Source organism: Trachemys scripta, chromosome 9, assembly GCF_013100865.1.
Source record: "Trachemys scripta elegans isolate TJP31775 chromosome 9, CAS_Tse_1.0, whole genome shotgun sequence".
Lineage (NCBI taxonomy): Eukaryota > Metazoa > Chordata > Testudines > Emydidae > Trachemys > Trachemys scripta.
Window position 1 is genome coordinate 101,890,333 of NC_048306.1, and position 16,603 is coordinate 101,906,935.

The 16,603-nt window shown below is 49.4% G+C and overlaps 1 protein-coding gene across 3 annotated transcripts in view; it reads right to left on the reverse strand.

Moving 5' to 3' along the window:
• Positions 1 to 1,354: 1,354 nt before the first annotated feature.
• Positions 1,355 to 16,603, reverse strand: part of MB21D2 (Mab-21 domain containing 2) — a 74,504-nt gene continuing 59,255 nt past the window's right edge. For 2 of the 3 annotated variants that reach the window (XM_034782446.1, XM_034782444.1), the window contains exon 2: positions 1,355 to 3,404. In XM_034782446.1, coding sequence (XP_034638337.1) covers positions 2,140 to 3,404 — 1,265 coding nt within the window. In that variant the 3' untranslated portion in view covers positions 1,355 to 2,139. Of the gene's footprint in view, positions 3,405 to 6,519; positions 6,741 to 16,603 lie in introns of those variants that run through there. The other variant, XM_034782445.1, reaches the window with a different exon arrangement.

A 16,603-nucleotide genomic window follows, 5' to 3' on the forward strand; every position in this document is an offset into this window, starting at 1 on the left:
AACCGAGATTGGGCCAAGTAGTAAAATCGAATTCAGATTCTGATTCCCCAAAAGTTAGGGTCCCAACTTCCCTAGGTGGGGGAGGGGGAGAACGACGTCTCCAGCCAGGAATCCAGTTGTGCTATTGGGATCTGCACTTTGAGCACTCTCGCATCCATGCAAGTCAGATGTTCTCGAACCTGGGGGAGAGGGACAGGAGGGGGCTCCCTCGTGATGAGCACTGTGGATCATTTTACGCCTACTGACTGCAAGTGTTGGGATCTCCTAACGTTCATTTTTAATCCTATCAGCCTGGCGCCTTTGAAGCTAAATACTGATATCTAGCCAGCAGGGCTAACAGCTCCCATCAGGCAATTATCTAATTCAGGTTTCAGAAGGTTTTTGTTTTACCTGTTGCAGGTATAGGGTAAAAATCTTCAAAAATGCCTACGTGACTTTGGAGCCTAAATCCATTTTCAAAAGTGACTTGGGCTCTTAAGCGCTAAAATCACTTTTGAAAAATGTGACCCTTATCATCTAACAGACAAAAGGTAATTTTTAAAGCAGGTCTCTGCTGTGCCAGGAAACTGGTCACTCATTCATGAGAGGGGGTCAAAAAGAGGGACATGTTTTTCAAAGCTCTAATCATCACATTTTAAAGAGCGCACAAAATTGCTCCTGGAGGAGTTGTTCTGGTCTGATCAGCAAATTCAATTTGCTGATCTAAAGCACGGTCCGGGTTATGGTCTGGCTGGACAGAAAACCTAGAGCAAGCCGCACAAGGACAGAGTGGACACATTTTCCGTTCAAATTCATCATCATTCCTGTATATTGTAACCTACTTTCTGCAGAGGGAGCCAGGTTTCTTTTGCAGAGCACCATGGCTGTGTTACATATGTAAGGTTGCAGTGGAATAGAATGCAAGTAACCCTGGTGCACAGCAGGCCCAGCTCGGAGCTCACATCCCGAGTGGCACCACTGAAGTCAAAATGGAACAGAAACAGGGGAGAGGAGAACCAGGCCCAGGGTGTGTTTTATCTTAGCAGCAATCAGGGTGTAAGACACTCTACTCTTCTCTCCTGGTCTGGATGATTCACTTTGCATAGGACACCATTTAATCATATATTTTACAGTGGCAGCAAACGCGAGTGACACGTGACACACAGTATTTAAAGGAGAACCACACCAATGCAGGAGGCTTGTGTTCTTGAGTGTAACAGGACTAATGACAAGTCAGAGGCCTCTCGAAAGGCCCAATGGTAGGAGTGCCACTGAAGACAGGGGGAGTTGAGGGTGCTAAGCACCTTGCAGAATAAGGCCTTAAGAATCGATGCTAATCGTAAAAGAAACACAAACAGTGGTGCTGAGGTAATGGCAAAAGATTTCATTAGTGCAATTAACATTTATAATGGTAAGTTCTTTAATAGAGAATTTAAATAAGGCTTTGAATAATTACACACACTAAAACTAACATTCCATAACCTTATTCCGCAAGGAAAAAACGGCAGAAAACCCTCCATGCCCGACAAAGTCCAATTACGAACAATTACATTCAAGAAGAGGTGGCTTCCAAAAAACCCAAACAATTGTTTGTTGCATCATCAGCTTTTTCAAGTCTCCTTGCTCCCTCAGTGTGAAAAAAGCGTGAAGAGCAGATACACAGTACATTCACCATGGGGGGAAGTTGGGGTTTGGCCAGCAAAAAAGCCAAGTAGCGCTTCCCAATCCGGAATCTCACCCAATTTCTTTATGGTGATGGAAGCTCATGGAAAGAGCAACTAAATTTTTTTACACAGAGGAAGGTGAATTCTCTCCTCCCCACCCAAACAAGTTGTGCATAATTATGGAAGCTTGAAAAAAAAATGACGTGGGCATGTGTGTTTATGGCTCAAGTTCTCCTTTTAAAAAACTACACACAAAACCAATGGGGGGTGGGTGAGAATCAAAGCAGCATATGAAATAGTAATATACTGTTTCAAAGTCTGCACTGTCCTGCAGAACCAGGAATTAGAACGTGTTCATTTTGTTCTTGACAGATCCAATCTACACTGGATATGTAAAAAACAAGGGACCGTGTCACCAAAAAACAACCTACACGTTGTAAAGTCTTTAAAAAAAAAAACAAAAAAACAAAAAACAAATACAAACGTTGGCGAAAGCTCAGAAAAATTTGTCGTCGATTCGGAAGTGGGGCCTCGTGACGTCGTCCGGGTTGATAAAGACGGAGATGGATTTCCCCGGGTTCTCCGTCACCAGCTGTTGCAGTTTTTTGGCTAATCGGTCGTCAGGCTGGTTGGGGTCCCCTCCGTCTGACTGCGGGGAGGGGATGCTGCTAGTGCTGCCTCGTCTTTGGAGCTCCAGAGTTAGCCGGTTAGCAGCTTTGACGTGCTCAATGGCAGTTCGGAGGTGCTCTGCAGGATCCGAGCGGACCGAGGACAGCTTCCGGGCGTGCAGCATGACCGTCTCTTCGGACAGGTGCTCCAACATGTTGCACTGGGGGATGAAGTAATTGGGGCACATCTTATTGACCAAGCAATGTTGCAGATCGTCAATGAGGCCCAGTAAGAAGTGGGCAGCATAATCCTCTTGAGCCAAGTAGTTGGCTGGTAGCCGGTCGCAAGCCCACAGCATCATGCTCCGCAGGTGATATGGACTAATGGCTTTGGGGCGGGAGAGTAGCTTGATGATGATCGCTTTGCAGGCCTGGTAGGCTTGCATCAGGCTGCTGGAGATGCACTTCTTCAGCTGCACTTCGCTTCTGGCGAACGACAGCCTCCACTCATTGTCCTTCTTGCCTTTGTAGGAACAGGCAGGCACTAAGTAAAACCCACTAATGACTTCCTCCTCTGTGATCTTCCCATCCCAGAAGTGGTTCTCCATCAGCCAGCTCTGGGCCACCGCTGGCCACCCTTTGAAAGACACCACGGGGACAATATCATACAGCATGCGGCTGCTGCCCACTCCCAAGATGATGGAGATGATCGTTCCGTTCTTTTCCACCTTTTCTACTTTGGGCATCCCTCGCTGCGGCTTCTTCTGGATCTCGGACAGAACGATGCTAATGGAGTCATAGAACCAGTCCGCCACTTTCGTCGGAGAGAAGAAATAATTGGTAGCCCCGTTAATATGGTCCACAATTGTGCAGCAGTCTTTCCATTTACTTATAGTCCCTTCGTCGAACAGCCGAAGGCTGAGCCACGAATGGCACAGAGCTGAGTGGCGCATGTCCAGCGTGACCGGCTGGTTTCGGTCGTGCAGTTTCAGCGCTGGCACCAGGAGGGTGAAGTCCATGTCGTAGTCCGTTCCTCGAGCGTAAACGTTTAATTCGTCGAGATCGAGATCCACCACACCTTCCCGGACCCCGCCTGAAAGGAGCAGATACTCGTTGGCTACTGGGAGCTTTTGGTCCAACTTCTGCACCATCCCTGAAAGAGAAGCCAGAGTCATTTCAGAAAGCGGGACAGACATCAAAAGCTATCTTTGACACACAACCACCCTGGGAGGCAGGCCAGTCCTCGCTTACAGACAACCCCCCAACCTGAAGCAAATACTCACCAGCAACTACACACCACACCACAGAAACACCAACCCAGGAACCTATCCCGGTAGCAAACCTCGTTGCCTACTCTGTCCCCATATCTACTCTGGCAACAGCATCAGAGGACCCAACCACATCAGCCACACCATCAAGGGCTCATTCACCTGCACATCCACTAATGTGATATATGCCATCATGTGCCAGCAATGCCCCTCTGCCATGCACATTGGCCAAACCGGACAGTCCCTCCGCAAAAGAATAAATGGACACAAATCGGACATCAGGAATGGTAACATACGTAAGCCAGTAAGTGAACACTTCAATCTCCCTGGTCATTCTATTACAGATTTAAAAGTCACTATCATTGAACAAAAAAACTTCAGAAACAGACTTCAAAGAGAAACAGCAGAACTAAAATTCATTTGCAAATTCAACACCATTAATCAGAGCTTGAATAGGGACTGGGAGTGGCTGGCTCACTACAGAAGCAGCTTTTCCTCTCCTGGAATTGACACCTCCTCATCTATTATTGGGAGTGGTCTACATCCACCCTGATTGAATTGGCCCTGTCAACACTGGTTCTCCACTTGCGAAGTAACTCCCTGCTCTCCATGTGTCAGTATATAATGCCTGCATCTGTAACTTTCACTCTATGCATCCGAAGAAGTGAGGTTTTTACCCACGAAAGCTTATGCCGAAATAAATCTGTTAGTCTTTAAGGTACCACCAGACTCCTTGTTGTTTTTGTAGATACAGACTAACACGGCTACCCCCTGATACTTGACAACCACCATGGAAATCCAGCACTGCTCACATATGCTACAGGAGACATGAGTCTGAGGTCTTGTCTAGAAGAGTTAGTGTAGCAAGCTGGGGTGGAAATTTATAGCGCACTGGTGTGCCACACGCTAACTGGCCCTGTGGACCCCGCTACTGCACACTAACAGTTCCCCAGCATGCTTGGACAGCAGCCGGTCAATGCACGCTAGTGAACTTTCAGTGCGCGAAAGCCTGGTCCATATGGATGCTCAGCGTGTGGCAGACTACTGCGCTGCACACGGACAGGCCCGCTTGCCGTATGCTAACTCTCTACCCTGACAGCCCTTGAACAATGTGCTCCTGCCAAGGATAAAGCCAGGCCCTGCTCCCACAGAAGTTAACAGCAGGGCCCCTCTTGAATGCAGGGATATGTGGTCTAGTTAAAACAGACTGATTCCATCCAGTACTGCTAAGTACGACATTCAGAAAGAGCAAAGGGCTTTGGCAAAACATCGTCAAGCTATTTCTAGGCCTAGATGTAACTCCTGTTAAGCCCGGTCAAAACCAGGATTTAGCTGTCTAGCTGCTAGGGCTCCCGTCCTGAGTAGCCAAGCACCTCCCACGAATTTCAAAATACGAACATTAACACTGCCTCCCTCTCTGTCCATACCCCTCTTGTTCCCCAGGAGGGGGAAAGAGCTGGATTAGCAGGTGGGTTTTTGGTTTGTGTTTGAGTGTCTCTGTGGAACTTACAGGGATTTTGCATTTAGTTCTGAATTCAGTAAGGGCTGGGGTTGTTTTCCCATCTTTTATGGGAGGGAATTTCACAGAGTAACTCCACTCTAACACCCTGATTAACTTAATTTAGAAACTAATCCTTCAGGTTGCAATGAAGGTGGCATTCCCTGAATTATTTGCCCTAGCTCCCAAGCCGGGCATGTGAATACTGAGCTTGTACTGTCATTGCTAAACAAATCACACCACACTCTTTTGCCCCCTATACAGTGCAGAAGTTAAAATTTCTCATGTTTGATGAGTTTTTAAAACTGTTAATTAAGAACAACAGGAGAGACTTAATCACTGCAACGTTCAAAAGAACAAAACACCACATTGCCCTCGATTTCTAAGTCAACTTAAAATTTTAGGCTTAAAATGTAGCTCTTTTTTGACTATTCACTGTTTGAAAGTCAATGTCACTATTTGAGTTGGTCTTGTTGTTAAAGGTTCAGAACTGGGAGTTGCGCTTTCCACACACCAGCCAATGCACCCTCTCCTTCTTCGCCCCCACAACACACCCACCAGCAGCGACTAGCCAGGGCAGAGGGAGAAGCAACCTGCATCGGCTGTGAGCTTGGCAAAGCTTGCACCCCCCCAGCGAGCAGGGCCAGAACTGTGACTCAGACACAGCGAACTGGATCCCTGCTCTGGTCCTGTGCTGCCCTACACACTGCCCCTTACGCAGGACAAGTTGCTAGATACCAGTCCTGCCCATAGGCTGGTCCAAACACACCCTCTGACACTCAGGACCACAATGTATCCCCCCCACGGGTAAGTTTTCAGATATTCCTGGGGTCAGGATGTAACAGAATTCTACGGAAATTACTCTTAAAACCTGCAGAAGTTGATAAATATACATTTCCTAAATACTTTTTGAACTGTGCCACAGGAGGGATAAAAATCATCTATTAAATTCTATAGGATGGCCCCAAAAACCTATGTACAGTACAAGAGTGATCACAGCATTACAACGTAGGCCTGTGGAGCGCAGAGCCCCTGGCTGTTACACCCCGGCTCTGGGTAGAATAGTACTCCATCTAATCTTCCAAACAGAAAGACTATTTCACTGTTTAAATCTACATTCAAGACTTGTGCCCAGTTAAGCATGTTAGCACGGAACACTTATTTGGCACTTTCAGCATCACCGACTAATTGCATCTGATGTACAACCAGCCAGACTCACTTGGAAAGTTCTATATAAATGCAAATGGGGTTGGCCATTTCTCTGTAGAAAAATACAAAAAATTGGCTGCAAAGACAGAAAAATATTTAAAAAGCAAAATACACAAACATCAGCCCCGTCTGAGGTTTAAACCCACCAATATTCAGCACATCCAGAATTAAAGTGTGTGTGCGTGTGTGAGAGAGAGAGAGACAGATATAGACACACACACTTTGTGACGCTTTACAAGCTGTCATTTGTCTTGTCTCATGTTAGGGGACAGTGGTGGATAAAACCAACCGACCTTCAAACCTGTGGGGCTCAGTAGGGGTGACAGCTGGACAGGGGAAGATGGACCCATCTGTGAGCCAGATGTGGCAGGGCTCGCAGCAGCAGTGATTGGGCTCAGCTGGGAAGAAGCCTCTTCTGAGCCCAGGCTGTGGTGCAATCACCAGAAGTTGCAGCTTCGATAGGGCTGAAACCCCCTGGGGACAGCGAGAGTACCCCTGACCATCTCGCACCCCAGCTGACGAGGCCCCTCTGCTCCCCTCTGGTAAAACAAAACTGGAAGTGTTCGTTTCCCATTGTAAAGCCGTCCGAAAGGCTGGCAGCCAGAGAAAGCTTTTGATAAGCAGTGTGCAATTCCTCTAGAGATAAGAGCCTGTGTGTGAGCTCCATTACCAGGCTAGTCTGCAAGTTCTCAGAAATTTGAAAGGAGAAAGTGTAATAAATCACCAGCCACTCTTTTCCTTGCAGACATCTGGATCTACCAGCCCATGGGGAGCTGTGAAGCATTAATGTCCACACAAAGGCTACAGGAGATGAACCATCGGGCTGTCAAAATCTCTCTGCCTGGAGAGTTGCAGATTTTAAATCCAAGCCCATCCTTTCCCCTCCAGACACTGCAACATGAGCATCCGCTGACCAAAAATAGCAGGAGCTCCAGCATTCAGCTAGAGAAGGAATCTTCATGAGTGGTCAGGACCAGCAATGCTGCCACATTTGAAGACCACAGAGCAGGGGTCTGAAACAGGGTCTCCTCAATTTAAAATTTACATAAGACATAAATGAAAGGCTCTGTGAAGAGCAGAGCTAGTCACGTACAAGATTCAGCGAGGTTTTTAGACAGCCTATGGACTTTGCTAAGAACTCAAACCAGCCCTGTTGTTTATAACTCTGTTGAGTATTTGAAAATATATAAAGGAATATCACATGCAAACAGTAAACCAAGCATCCGATTTTGGCATCAAGCCTCACAACTGATTGGGCCAAATACCCGTATCCAAAGTAGCAAATGTATACCCAGCTGAATCAGGCCGATCGAGCCTAGCAAAGCTGGGAATATTAAAGAGGCAGGATATGGTCAAAGTGAACCAAAGTCCTAGTATTTGAGAGACAACAGTGGAAGGCCAGGCATCGGGACTCTTGGCTCTAGGAGCAGATTGTGGTTTAGAGATTACAGAAAGTGAAATAGGACAAGGTCCCTGTTTGAATCATCTTCAGGGACTGAACCCAGGACCTGAGGGTGCAAAAGCACAAGCCTCTACCACTTGGGATCAAAGATCAGATCTCTCAACATTAAGGCAGGAGAGGAGTCATAGACCCCGATCTATGGCCTTGCTGCTAGACGGTAACACAGAGCCAGCCGTTGTCAGAGTGGATTACGGAAGTACTTCGTTTTGGCATGTTCCCTCTGAAAGCTTGCTTGGCCAGTAGCTACGTGGCTTCGGAGACCTGGATTCTTTTCCCCGTTCTGTCTGAGGTGACCTCACAGAAACTCTGTTTTCTTACCTATGAAATTAGCGAGTACTGCCCCAAGGTATGAAATCTTGGCTCCTCATAAGGATTGTTAAACATAAAAGTATTAAAACCAGCAGTCAGTGGAAGCTCTGGGACCAGTGCCCACAGTCACAGAGCTTGTCATTTAGCGCATCCTCCACTAGGCTACACTGCGTGCACAAGAGAGATTATTTTTGTTAAAATAAATCACTGTCCTTTTAATAGCAGGAAACGTGATCTATTTTTATTCCCACATCCTGCAAGGGAAAGAGGGCAGAGCATTACAAAAGGAGGAGGAGGAGGGGTGAGTTTTACCTAACTTTTCCTTTTGGGCTATATCCTCGAATGAACTGGGATGCTTGGAGGCACAAGACACACCATATCCTGTATATTAAGAAGTAATGCAGAGACGCTCTCAACCCATTACGGTATTTCAATGTGAATTGATTTCACAGCAGCCAGTGTGTGTGTGCAGGGCTCTGCTTCCACCCAAGGAAATACTTCATGCAAATAAGCAGATGTACAGTTCCCTCTATAGAGAAACTGACCATGAAATAAAACACCCGCGTCTTTGCAGACATCCATTCTAGTGCTGACGTCTCCGTTAAAGCAGCTATAGCTAGAGAGTAAGGAAAGCAAGCACCAGCCTGAAAAAGGGAGGTAGGCTATGCTAGTAAGACCAACCTGGTCTCATCAGGTTAAACCCTGTGACCTCCAGTGCAGCCCACAGAGTGCCCAGAATGCAGCAGAAAAGCCAGATTTCGGCTGCCTGGAGCAGAGGAAGAGCATACAGCCCAGTCCCCCTTGTGTGCTCTGGAGAAACATCAGAACATGCACTGCTTCTCTGGGACAAGCTGGAGCTCCAGGGCTAGATCAGCCACGTTTCCATCTCCGCCAGGTTGGCAGCAGGGAAAGCTGCGTGGCAGATCCTTGGGGGCCTGCTGGTGGAAGCCGCAGAAGGGACATACCAAGCGAATGTGTACCCTGGGCCGAGCTCCCCCCGAACCAGTGTCACCCACTGCTCAGCCTGGACTGTCTCCTCCAGGCAGCAGGCACCTTATCTTCCCCTTCCCAGCAGACTTTCCACACCCGCTGGGCCCCACGCTGTGTCTTAAACCAGGCGTTAACATAGTCCCATATCAGACTGTTTCCCCCATCCCTGCCTGTTTTATACCCGACTAGGAGACAGGGCAAGCACTAGTCCACTGAACTCTGCAGCGTTTGAAAACCAGCCAGCCCGAGCTGGCCCAGAGCTGGTAAAGGGTTGCTGTGAAAGCAGCAGCAGCAGCGAACCCAGGACTGCAGGGCGGGCGGGGGCTGGTCAGGAGGGACGAACTTAGAGACTTGCTAGAAGAAAACGAATGAGTGTTTATGGGAAGCGAGTGCCTGCAGCCCGCTGGCAGCCGTGCGCTGGAGTTCAACAAGAGAGCTGTGCTAACCAGCCATTAGTCCTGGCCACTGCCCTTTCTCCAGTCACCTCTCGACTTCGCCATCAAATCTGCCCTGAGGCGAAGCACAGAGCCACATAGCATCAGCTTAGCTGCACCACATGTTAATCACCCAGCTTCTGCCCGAGCCCTCGTCCAGCTTTGAAAAAACAGCCCCCCGGCGTGTGCACAGAGCACCACGGCTGCTGGCTGCACGGGTCTGGCCTAGGATGTGGGTGTGTTCTACGGAGACTCACTGACCCTGGGACACTCCCAGAACCATTCATGAGACAGCACGAAGGCACTGCTGGCCCACACCTACAGCCACCGCTCCTGAAGTCACACAAAGCAACAGCTCAGCTTCCCTTGAAAACAGAAATGCCCGTTTCTAGGCCACAGTGTTGGGAAGAAAAGCATGACCATGGGACCCAGGTGTGGAAGAGGCAGAGGTGCCTGCCTGAGTCTGCACAGAGCCTGGAACAGTCTGGGCCTGCCTCATGCATCTCAATGGCGTGTTAACACCCAGGCCCAGGGCCCCATGCAGGTGTCCTGCCAACTCCAACCCAGCAGAGGCTGTGTGTGGCCGGTGGGGAAAAGTGCAGCGTGCCCAGTCCCCGCACCCAGCAGGTACTGCACAGCCGCTGGAGTACGAACTGGGACAACTGCCGGCTGCCACCCCAACCCCTTTAGGCAGTTAGGGGAGGAGGTGACCCTGCAGATATTTATCCTTGCTGCCCCCCAGGGGAGGGGATCCCTGTTGCTGCTCCTGGGGAGATAAAGGGACACTGTGCTGCTGCCTCTTGTGCCTTGGATGAGAGGGGAGCTTCCCCTGCCCCCCACTGCCATGGTCTGGCACGGCCGAGGGGTTACAGCATGAAACTGGGAGTCAGACTCTTGGGTTCTCTGCCAGGTCTGCCTGATTCGCTGTGTAACCTCAAGCACGACACGTAGCCTCTCCTTGCCTCACTCCCCCCATCTTTCATATAAAACCATTTCACTTCCCCAGGCAATTCTCACACTCGGCTGCGGGGAGAAATGCCGTGAAACTCCAGACTAATCACCAAAACATCAGCTCTGTCTACAGAGCAAAGGCTGTGTCCCCGCCGGCCTTCCTGAGCTAGCTCGAATCCAGCAGGGCAGGTAACAACAGGGAAGACAGGGCAGCATGGGCAGATACCAGCTCGGCACAGACCCTAGGTACGTACTCTGCTTGCCAACCCACTCTGAATTACAGTGGACGAGAAGCTGGATATGAGTCAGCAGTGTGCCCTCGTTCCCAAGAAGGCCAACGGCATATTGGGCTGTATTAGTAGGGGAATTGCCAGCAGATTGAGGGAAGTGATTTTTCCCCTCTATTCGGCACTGGTGAGGCCACATCTGGAGTATCGCGTCCAGTTTTGGTCCCCCCCACTACAGAAGGGATGTGGACAAATTAGAGCAAGTCCAGCGGAGCGCAATGAAAATGGTCAGGAGGCTGGGGCACATGACTTATGAAGAGAGGCTGAGGAAATGGGGGTTATTTAGTCTGCAGAAGACTGAGGGGGGGATTTGATAGCAGCCTTCAACTACCTGAAGGGGGGTTCCAAAGAGGATGGAGCTCGGCTGTTCTCAGTGGTACCAGATGACAGAACAAGGAGCAATGGTCTCAAGTTGCAGTGGGGGAGGTCTAGGTTGGATATTAGGAAACACTATTTCACTAGGAGGGTGGTGAAGCACTGGAATGGGTTACCTAGGGAGGGGGTGGAATCTCCTTCCTTAGAGGTTTTTAAGACCTGGCTTGACAAATGATTTAGGTGGGGGTCCTGCTTTGAGCAGGGGGTTGGGACTAGATGACCTCCTGAGGTCTCTTCCAAGCCTAATCGTCTATGATTCTATGAATCCTATTCTGCACTGTCTTTACCGCTACTGTTCCCCGCACTAGCCGGATTAAGAACATAAGAACGACCGTACCGGGTCAGACCAAAAAGGTCCATCTAGCCCAGTATCCTGTCTATGACAGTGGCCAATGCCAGGTGCCCCAGAGGGAGTGAACCTAACAGGCAATGATCAAGTGATCTCTCTCCTGCCATCCATCTCCACCCTCTGACAGACAGAGGCTAGGGACACCATTCCTTACCCATGCTGGCTAATAGCCATTAATGGACTTAACCACCATGAATGTATCCAGTTCTCTTTTAAACTCTGTTATAGTTCTAGCCTTCACAACCTCCTCAGGCAAGGAGTTCCACAGGTTAACTGTGCGCTGCGTGATTCAAGCTAGCTCAGGCAGGTTAGCCAGTGCACAGCTTTCATTGCACAGGCATGTCCATGGTCATTTACAGGCGCGCGAGTGCCGGCAGTTTGCAGTTCTTTGGGAATCCCGCAACAAACAGCGAATCCTGGGGACTGTTCTGCTGCAGGAAGGAACATTCTGCAAAGGAAACCCCACGGCAGCGTTCTCCCAACGGCCCCTTGAGCAGCGGGTCTCAAACAAGAACCACACCAAGGGAGGCGTGGGAACACGTCACGGGAGGCGCGAGCTGTGTGCTTCTTTCCCCCCACCCCTCGTCTGTCAGCCCTGGGTGACTGGGGGTCGTGCCAAAGGGCCGTGCACACCCAAGAGCCCTCCCCCCTCCACTCCTCAATCCCTCTCAGGCTCTCCCCCATCCAATCCCTCAACCTGGAGGCAGCGGGGCTCTGGCTGTCAGCCCCGGGGTGGCAGCAGCACAGAAGAAAGGGTGGCAATGGGGCGCTAAGTCTGCTGTGAAAAGTGATATTGACAGATAACACTTTTCAAATGGCCTCCCTTCTGTGCTGCTGCTGCCACAGCCCTGCCTTCAGAGGTGGGCGCCCGGCCAGCAGCCGCTGCTCTCGGCTCTGCCTTCAGAGCTGGGTGGCAGTATATGTACTTGTGGGGCGGGGGAGAGCATAAACAAACTACAGACACAAAGAAGTGGGGCCCGATCAAATAAGTTTGAGAACCACTGCCCTAGAGTATCAAGGGGTAGCCGTGTTAGTCTGTATCCACAAAAACAACAAGGAGTCCAGTGGCACCTTAAAGACTAAGGGATTTATTTGGGGCATAAGCTTTTGTGGGTAAAAACCTCACTTCTTCAGATGCATGGAGACCACCAGACTCTTTGTTGCCCTACAGTGACTTGCACCTAATTCCAGGGGCTTCATTAAAGGAGGCTGATGTGTCTGCTTTAGTGCAAGCAATGTGCACTCGGGGAAGGTGTGCACAGATTCTTCCATTCCTGTTGCTAATTGTAAATCTATTTTTGAGCAGTGCAAGTTCTCATTCTATTGAGCAAACAGAAGAGTGAGCTCTTTAAAACAGTCTTTAGTTTCAAAGCGCATGTTAGGGGAGTGTTGACAGAAGCACCCTTGGCAGGGGTGGGAGGTCAGGATGGAGAGAATAAACCATGTGATGCCAATTTAGTCCAATATGGGAGGCAAGCCAAGCAAGCAATTCTTTGCGGATTGCTATGCTGGAGCCCTATAGATTTTTCTCCTTTTACCCATCTTTTGTGAGCAGGCTGCAGAACACACGGCAGGTAACTAGCACTCTTGTTTTAAAAGTCAAGCTTTTATCTCAATGCTTTCTTTACAAGAGCAGGAAGAAACGGGGACACTTCTTTCGTTTAACTGCATACCGCTGTCAGAATCCCTACTGTACACCGAGGCCTAATGGTGACAGGAAAAACGTCAATTAGATTCTGGGAGTCAGATTCTGATCACCAACTCATGGTGCAGGAACCACGTTGCTCATCCAATGGCGTTACTCCAGATTTTCACCAGGGAAGTGGAGATCAGACTCTGGCCCGGAAAGCAAAGCACAGAAAGAGGATCACAAGTTGAACAGAGGGATAGCATGGCCGGAATATTGACCATGAGTTCGGAGGGCAGCAACCAAGCAGGGAAGAGGAGCGAATGGATAGAAAAGATAAAAACAGCAAGTAGCTTGATGGTACTCTGGTTAACGTTAGAAAGCATCGTATTTTTTACCCCTGACATTTGTTTCCTGGACCCTGGGCCGCCGTTTATTTAACCAGAATAGGATTTCTCATAAACGCTCAAGTTACCTTCTCAGTCATCATTGTTCCCCTGATGGAAATGCACCTTCTACAACTCGCACGGGTCCTTACAAACCACAGAGAAGGTGGTGACGATTCTGTCTTAGGATAACTCTGTGACCCACTTCAAAAGGGAGCTTTTACTCAGCAGGGCGGGAAACATGATTCTTAATGAGGTGGGTTGCTTTGACAAACAAAAAACCCCCAAACCCACACACCTTGAATTCCCCGGTCAGGAGCCAAAGAAAGCTAGGCTAAAACACTGAAGTCTCCGACAAAAATCTTTGTTGAATTTGATGGGACAAAAAGTGGCTTTTTACAGACAAGGCACTGGTAATCTCGCTCGGTCTCTTTTTTTAGAACGTGTTTTACTGCCACTTTCTTGCAAAGTGTGTGTCATTAAATGAACCTGCCCTTTGAAGGAGAGCTCGAGAGAATTTTGGTTTTTTATATTATTTTGGGAAACTATTTTAAACCTCACGTCAAAAGACAGGCGTTGCTACCTTGTGGAATGTCATGCAAGGAGCATGAGCCAATAGGAAAGAAATGATGACTCGGAAAGAGCCAAGAGCTGGAGAGGCCAGCCATCCAATTCCCCCACACGCCCGCCCCAAAATAAAGATGCAGCTCTAGGATTAGGACCCAGAGCAGTTAGTGGAGTTTCATTGATCTTTGACTGCACTAGTAAATATTTTGGGCAGCCTTTTCATTAAAAAAAAGTCTCATAAGACATATTCACCCCAAATCACTGCGCCCTCCAACTAACTACTTCAAGCTACAGATGTTTGCACCACAAGTTACTACCTAACTGGTGCCCTGGTACAGCATTTATCTTTTTTGATTTTTCCCGCCTCTCAGCATGGCTGCAGAGATTGCATCCCAAATAAGCTCCAGAAGTAATACTAGAACCCACCCATGCCCCTGGTGGGCTAAGAGAGCCCAGTTCTGCCCCCACGTGCACCCCCGGGGCGCTGCTCAGGTGGGACCAAGGGGGAGGATTCAGCCCAGAAGGTTTTGCTTTGGAAGAGACTCAAGGAGTTTACTCGCTTGGGGCCCAGTCCTGCAAGGTGACTGAGCTCTCTGAAGGAGGTACTCAGCAGCAGCTTGCAGGATTGGGCCCCTTTGACTTGTATACAGGACATCCAAGCCCTGCACTGTTAGCAGCATCTCTGCTCTTCCCAACCCCTGGCCAGCTCCTCGGTCATCTGGCCTGACAGCTACTGCGGTGTTAACTCAGCCCTGGTCTGCAGCTCATCTGCTCCCCGTGATGCAGCTTTACCATGCACCAAGCCCCACCTTGTGGACAGTCTCTCTGCTTCCCCACCAAGCCAATGCCAAGTCCGCCGGTTCAGCAGGGGATACTAGTGAGAGATGCCCTCCTGTGGCATCGGAGGGCTGCTGCCGCTGCACCTGGGAAGACACTGAAGTCTGACTTCAAAGCCCAGCGCAGGTTCCACACTGACCGGTCGCTGCCAGGTGTCTCTGCTGGCAGGTCCAGCAGCCTCCCAGTGATGGTCACAGCAATTCTGTACCCACACAAGGAACAAATTCCGCTCGCAGTCACTCCCGGGAGCCTCCCGGTCACGCCAATGAGAGGGGCACGCAGGCCCGTCAGGTCAGACTTTGACCAGAGTACACACAGCACGTGGGGTTTCTCCAGGATGGTTTACTGCCCTTGGGACATACCATTTGCTATTTGTCTTCTAGTCCCTAGGGGCACAAAAAGCTAAATGAATCCACAGAGCCCTGTTTGCAGACAGCTCGCGTGGGCTGTGCTCACAGAAACGCAGCCACACCCAGTGTACCCCCCTCCTTTCAGTCGGTGTGAAACCAGGGGTGCACCGAACGTGGGAGGCAGTGGGGCTTAGAGATAGTGCCCCCCAACTGGGGCTCAGGAGACCCAGGGTCTATTCTTGGCTCTGCCACTGGTCTGCTGTGTGATCTCAGGCAAGTCACTTCACCTCTGTGCCTCAGTTGCCCTATCTGTAAAATGGGGATATGGATACTGGACTCCCTCTGTACGACACTCTGAGATCTGCTGATGAAAACTTCTATACAAGAACTAGACATTGTTATGCTGCTGCTGGGCTTGTACATGGGTATCTAGCATGCATAATTTTTGTCTCCAATGACCCAGCCATGACATTTCACTTCCATACCCGAGTCTGGCGGTTCTCTACGGACACTACTGGGACACTGCATCCCATATTCTTCCTAGTAGTATTATTACGATTATGGCATAATTACGATGCATTTTGTACAAGACAGGTCATGTGAAGTGTCATTGGAAAAGTGATGATTTGCTGACTGTGATTATCCTATTTGTATGCATGTATCGCTTTTGTATACAAAGCTATAAATATTGACTAGTGATCTGTATTTCAAATGGGCTTACTCTGGGTGCGTGCCGGGGGGTTGGGGATTATCTTGGCCGTAGCCTCTCTATTGTTGGTTCATGCAGTGGACTGGTCAGCCTGCATGTAACTGCAGCTGGGGGTGTCCCTACCTGTGTGTATGCTGGTGGAAGTGTAGGCCAGGAGAGGGTCTGCCGCTTGTCACAGCAGCACAGTGAGAGAGGGAGCCCAGGCTGGTGAGTCAGAGGGCTCAGTGGTACCCGTTACAGGTGGCACCCCAGGGGCAACCTGTCAACTCCTAGAAACGTGGGCCCGCCACACCCACCACCGATACATTCCTATTCTGAAACAATAGAAGGGACGTGATCGTTCCCCTCTATTCGACATTGGTGAGGCCTCATCTGGAGTACTGTGTCCAGTTTTGGGCCCCACACTACAAGAAGGATGTGGAAAAATTGGAAAGAGTCCAGCTGAGGGCAAAAATGATTAGGGGGCTGGAGCACATGACTTATGAGGAGAGGCTGAGGGAACTGGGATTGTTTAGACTGCAGAAGAGAAGAATGAGGGGGGATTTGATAGCTTCTTTCATCTACCTGAAGGGGGGTTCCAAAGAGGATGGATCTAGACTGTTCTCAGTGGTGGCAGATGACAGAACTAGGAGCAATGGTCTCAAGTTGCAGTGGGGGAGGTCTAGGTTGGATATTAGGAAACACTATTTCACTAGGAGGGTGGTGAAGCACTGGAATGGGTTACCTAGGGAGGTGGTGGAATCT